Source organism: Petaurus breviceps, unplaced genomic scaffold (genome assembly GCF_028583685.1).
Source record: "Petaurus breviceps papuanus isolate PSGF00001 unplaced genomic scaffold, PetGlider_PUasm1.0 99, whole genome shotgun sequence".
Taxonomy (NCBI): Eukaryota; Metazoa; Chordata; class Mammalia; order Diprotodontia; family Petauridae; genus Petaurus; species Petaurus breviceps.
In genome coordinates this window covers 181,622-187,445 of record NW_027187465.1, presented here as the reverse complement: position 1 = coordinate 187,445, position 5,824 = coordinate 181,622, and the positions used below count along the sequence as shown (strand labels likewise).

Sequence of the window (5,824 nt, the reverse complement as noted above, 5' to 3'; positions counted from 1 at the left end):
AGAGGGGAAGGAGGGAAAGAGGGAGGGAAGAAGAAAGGAAAGAGGGAAGAGGGAGAGATAAAAGGAAAGGGGGGAGGAAGGGAGAAGGAGAAAGGAAAGGGAGGAAGGAAAAGAGGAAAGAGAGAGGGAGAAATGTAGGAAGGAAAGATGGGAGGGAGAGAGGAAGAGAGGAAGGAAGGTGGGAGAAAGGGAGGGAACAAAAAAGGAAAGAATGGAGGGAGAGGGAGGAAGAAGGTAAGAGAGGAAAGAGGGAGGGAGAAATGAAGGAAATAAGGGAGAGGAAGGAAGAAAGGAGGGGGAAGGAAAGAAGGAAATAAAGGGCATTTACTAAGGGCTTCGTGTGTGCCCAGCCCAGTGTGTGCCAAGTGTGGGATGCGCTGGCCATCCCACAGATACTTATACTGTCCCTGCCCTGGTGCATCTTTCTTCCTAGTGCAGATGTCCATGAAGGGCAGTGTGGCCTGGAGGTGAGCTGCCCAGTGATGGAGGTGCCTCTGGATTTGATTCCTAGGCCTGGAATAGGGCATGGAGGGAAGGGCTGTGCCTGCAGGAGTCAGGCTGGCTGTGTGCCTTCATAAAGTACTTGCTGGGTGTGGGGCCCTGGGCTAAGGGCTTTACAGATGATATGATCTCCTTTGTTCCTCAGCATCTCTGGAAGGCAGCTGTTTGTATGGTTCCCCTTCTACATAAACTAAGGCAAACAGAGCCTAAGTGACTCACCCAAGGTCACGCAGCTAGTGAGTTCTGGGGCTGAATTTGAACTCAGGTCTTCTTGACCCCAGGCCCGGCACTCTGTACAGTGGCACTCCCTGAAGCCCAGGCTGGTCTGGGGTGTGCTGGATGGGGCAGGTTAGGGGAATGGGCTGGACACCCAGCTGACTTGGTGTGCTTCCTGGAGGTCTGCTCTATGTGTCCCAGAGCAGTAGGGATGTGAGAGGCCAGTATGGATGACCGCCAGTGCTCTTCAGACTCTGAAGGTCACAGAGGCACCCGCTTCTCGGGCTCCCGTCCCCTGGCGTTCTGGGGCAGTGAGGGGTCGCCAGTCATTGAGAGGCCTCTGATGCAGTCCAGGGATTTAGGGTCACACCTTCTTCCCATGGGTGTCCTCCCAGTGATGTGGGACAGGCAGGCCACTGCTTATGTGCTACCTCACCAGATGTCAGCTGGTTCTCTTGTGGCCTCCACTGATGCCCCATAGGTCTGAATGAGCCTCCTGTCAGAATCGCCCCCAGCCCCATGTTGCCACCAAAAGAAGCTCAGGCTTCTCAGCCTGGCCCCAGGAGGGGCCCACGTGCCTCTCCAGCCTGCACTGCCCTCTCCCTTCTATACGCCAGAGGCTGCAGCCACCCTGGGCAATGCTGTGCCCTGAGCAGTGCCTGCCTTTCTCCCCCTGCCGGGCCTGGGGTGCCTACCCTTGGGAGTGATGAATGACTCCCCGTTTTTCAGTCCCAGGATGGCACTTTGGGGGTAACTCCCTCACTACACACACCATCAGTGCTGTACCTAGAAGGGGCTGGACCCCAGGAAATACTTAGGAATGCTGTGTGGTCGATGGGGCGTTTTAGACTGAACCCAAGCCTGGTCAAGGGCCTTAGTGCTCTTGCTCTGACTTTTCCATGGGGGAGGAATCCTGTCTTCTCCTATGCAGCGCAGCTTCTAAGGTTCAGGGCTCAAGGGGACATGAGGGCTTATGGGATCAGTCCAGCCTCTGGCGCAGGGGGGTCCTCGCAGGGAGGCTTGTGGGACCGGGCCTGGGGCCAGGGCCCCTGAGGCCCTGAGCCTATCTCTTCTCTGAGGCCAGGGCCCAGCACCCACTTTGTGCCCCCTTTGTGTTCCCTGCAGGGTGGTGGTTCAGAACGAGAGACGAGAAGAGTGGACGTCACTCTTAGTAACCATTAAGAAGCTCTTTGTCCAGTACCCGGTACTGGTGCGGCTGGAGCGGGCAGGTACCGTCTGTCACCTCTCGGGAGCTTGTGTTGATGTCCTTGTTGTGCTCTTTCTTCTATCTTTAGCCAAGGCCAAGTTGGCACTTACTTCCTGGGCAGCTCGTTCCCATGGCCCTTATGTGTCCTGCCCTTGCCTGGCACTGTCATTGTGCCCACTGCCTTCAGGGGGGCTTTGTGAGTGGGCAGGGCGAGGCAGCCCCATGATGCAGACCCCCCTGTCAGGCCGTTACGGGGCCCCCAAAGGTTCTGACAGCTGGGTACCCACCTGGAAGGGCCTTACAGTGAGGCCTGGTGATGAAGAGTGGGTCTCTCACGTGAGGGCAGCCATGCCTAGGCTGGATGGGCTCGTTGCTGCATCAGCTATGTGGGGGTCGCTTGGTTTAGCCGCTGCATCCTCGGACCATGGTCCGTGGCTATGTGTGGGTCATCAGCCGAGTCAGTGGAGAGGAGGGCCTCTGCTGACAGAATCACGTTTTGTGGAGGCTGGACATGGAGGCCGGCTTAGGTGTGGATCTGTGGCCCTGCCCTCCTCTCCTTTCTATTACTTGTTTGATGGGGGAACCAGCCTTGAGGGTCTGAGCATGGGGGCTGACCCAGGGAAGAGAAGTTAGCTTTGTTCTGCCTGGCTCTTGGGCAGACCCAGGAGCAGATTTCCCCTCCATAACTTCATACTATTCAAGTGGGGGGTGGGTGGGCTGCCTCCCGCTTGTCCTGAGACCCTCATTGGAGGTGTGTTGTGGTAGAGGGGACGCCATCACTCTCAGCCAGGCAGTTGATTCCCCAGGGCCATGAAGCTTCAGTCTTCTTTTCTGTGGAATGGGGGTGAGCAGGATGGCGCCTCTGCCCCCTTCCTGAGGGTCAGTCGGTAACAGTGGTGGGCCCCGCGGTGGGCCCCTCACGTGGGGGCTGATTTGGTTTTTCATCTCTTTGCACAGAGGGCTTTCCTCAAGGTGACAATTCTACCTCAGCCCAAGGGAACTACTTAGAGGCCATTAATCTGTCATTCAATGGTAAGTGGAGCCTGGGTGCCTCCCGGATGCCCCCTGAGATCCTGGGCAGGGGGCGTGGCCTTGGAGCACGAGACCTGGGCTGTAAGCTTGATGTTTGGATGGGATCCTTGTGCTGGGATTGGAAGCGGCTGTCCTTGTGGAGCTTGTGTCACGGCCACAGCCTGGGCTGCTGGGGTGGGAAACCCTCTCGGACCATCCCTTGTAAAGCTCGCTGTTCCCTCCTGCCCCCTGCCTGAGGCGGCTAAAGCTGCCAGCCTCCAGGGCTCCTTCTCTTTGGTCTTCTAGGACTTTGTTCTTCCAGAGAGCAGGGTCCAGGGTGTGCCCAGGCACAGGGCTGCCCTCTGCTCTTCTGGAGTCAGTGATAGTGACCCATGTGTCCTGTGTGGGTTCGTTCATGTGTGTGAGCACATGTACATTTGTGCACATGCATGTATGCGTGTGCATGTGTTCATCCCCAGGAGCGTGGGCAGGACATGGAATTGGAAATGAACGTTCTGATTCCAGCAGAGCTGGGGCCTCCAGCGGCAGTCGGGGGTTTGTCTGGGCACTTGTCCCTCTGCCCCTGAGCCTCCGCTAGCCTTGCCTCCCCCATATTGTTCACCATTCCCTTCCAGCCCTGGCCTCTGTCAGGCAGCAGACGGGTGGGCCCCTCCAGGCCTCCTGCCACCTTCTTCACTTGGAAGGGTCCTAAGATCTTAGTCCTGGAACTAGCATGGCCCTCCAAGGTCCTTTGTTTTTCAGGGAAGAGAAACTGAGGCCCAGTAAGAGGACAGGACTTGTCCCAGGTGCCAGAGGCAGTGTACTTCAGAGGAAGGACTTGAAACCAGGGGCTCTGAACTCAGAGGCCTGGCTGGTGCTTGTCCCCATGAACATGGCCCTTGAGGCCCCCAGGGCCCTCAGTGTCCATAGAGGGCTGTCGTGCTAGGTGGATGGAGGGTTGTTTCAGGGGCAGGAAGCTGGTGTCCCCGCGCCCTGAGGGCAGGCTCCTCCCTGGCCACTTGTCTGTAGGGGCCCTGACAGTTCTGCCAGGCAGAGTCCAGAGGATGCCTAGGGCGCCACCCTCAACCATGGGTCCTGTGTGTTTTTCAGTGTTTGACAAGCACTATATCAACCGCAATTTTGACCGGACAGGGCAGATGTCTGTGGTCATCACCCCCGGGGTCGGTGTGTTTGAAGTGGACCGGCTCCTCATGATCCTGACCAAGCAGCGCATGATCGATAACGGTAATGGCACCCCTGGGGTGGCTCTTGGGCTGAGCACTTACTGAGTGCCTGCCATGAGCCTACTGGCCAGAACAAAGAATTCCTTCTGGTGCATTCCCTTGGGGCGGCCCCATGGACCCAGATCAGTGCAGAATAAATGCATGTTGGGAGGGAGGCAGACGGGGCTTCGGGGGGAGGGGGAGCCACTGTGAGGCTTCATCCTTCCTGCACAGAGCCCAGAGTCCTGGGAATGAGGCCTGGCCCTCCATCCCCCAAGAAGCAAGGGAGAGCAGATTGTCTTGTCCCAGGTCGTGGCAGGGAATGAGCCGAAGAAGACATCTGCTCCTGTCTGAGCCAGGGCCCGACTCTACTGTTAGCTTCTTTGGCAACAGACAGAAAGGGATGTGTTCTTTCTCTTAGGGATCGGTGTGGATTTGGTGTGTATGGGGGAGCAGCCACTGCATGCCGTGCCACTATTTAAGGTGAGGAGGCCAGGGAACTGTGAATGAGCAGACATTAATTAAGTATCTACTGGTGCCTGGCCTTGTGCTAAGCCTCAGGGACAAAAGGAAAGGCCAAAGGCAGACCCTGGCCTCAGGGAGCTCCCCAGCTGAGGACAAGGCAGGATGGATAACCTGGGGGTAATTCACAGAGGGCAGGTTCTAGCTTTAAGGGGGATTAACTGGGAAAGGCAGGAAAAGATGGAGATGACAGTAAGAATGTCCTCAGCTTTAGAAGTCAGGGGCTGGAGGAAGCTGGGGCTCAGAGGCATGCCTGTCTCCCACACTGGGAGTGGGATTCGAACCCATGCCTTTGGTCTCCGGGTGCACAGCTCTTAGTGTCCAATGCCTACCTATCCCGAGAGAAAATACAAGCCACAGTGGGTGGTGGGGGCCATTGGTTTGCTTGATGTTTATGAGGGGTCAGCTGGGGCAGCCCCCCAGACCTTGGGCCTTGGGTCAATGCAGAGAGGTGCCTACCCTCCGGGAGCTTCCATCCTGCTGCAGTCATTGCAACACCTGGCCTTTACAGAGGGCTTAAAAGTTTGCCAAGTCCCTTCCCTACCTTATGTCATCAGCAGGCACCGTCATCCCCATTTTTCAGCTGAGGAAACTGAGGCGAGGGACGGGAAGTGACTGGGTCGTGGTCAGGTGGCTTTTAGGTGTTGGAGGGGCAGTCAGCCTGAGCCCGCTGTCCATGAGCCCCTGCGTCTTGAGGGGAGGCGGACAAGATGTGCCCTTGGATCACTAGGCTGTGAGATGGGGCCTGGGCAGATCCCTTGGGCCTCGGGGGAAGGCGAGGCTCTTAGGAGGCCAGCATGCTTGTCCTGAAGAATGGAGTGATCAAAGGCCAGGAGGTGGGAAAGCTGGCAGCATCACTTAGGGAGGCCACAGTGTGGTCCTCAAGGGGCAGCAGCAGGCGAGGAGGCTGGATGGTTCTGGGGCCTTGAATGCCAGGCACAGGGGTTTGGGTTTTATTTGAGACACCAAGAATCCACTAAAGGAGTTTGCTCTGTGTGTGGTATGTCTATGTGTGTGTGTCTGTGTGTGTGTGTGTGGGGGGTATGTCTGTGTGTGTGTGTGTCTGTGTGTGGGGGGGTATGTCTGTGTGTGTGTGTGTCTGTGTGTGTGGTGTGTGTGTGGGGTATGTCTGTGTGTGTGTGTG

At 57.1% G+C, this 5,824-nt stretch overlaps 1 protein-coding gene across 1 annotated transcript in view; it reads left to right on the top strand.

Annotated features, from left to right (window-relative positions):
* The window catches only part of DEPDC5 (DEP domain containing 5, GATOR1 subcomplex subunit), a 113,278-nt gene that overhangs the window by 43,799 nt on the left and 63,655 nt on the right, over positions 1 to 5,824 (top strand). The window contains exons 13-16 of the mRNA XM_069081385.1: positions 1,843 to 1,946; positions 2,882 to 2,956; positions 4,046 to 4,180; positions 4,580 to 4,665. Of these exons, the coding sequence (XP_068937486.1) occupies positions 1,843 to 1,946; positions 2,882 to 2,956; positions 4,046 to 4,180; positions 4,580 to 4,665 (400 nt within the window). The remainder of the gene's footprint in view (positions 1 to 1,842; positions 1,947 to 2,881; positions 2,957 to 4,045; positions 4,181 to 4,579; positions 4,666 to 5,824) is intronic.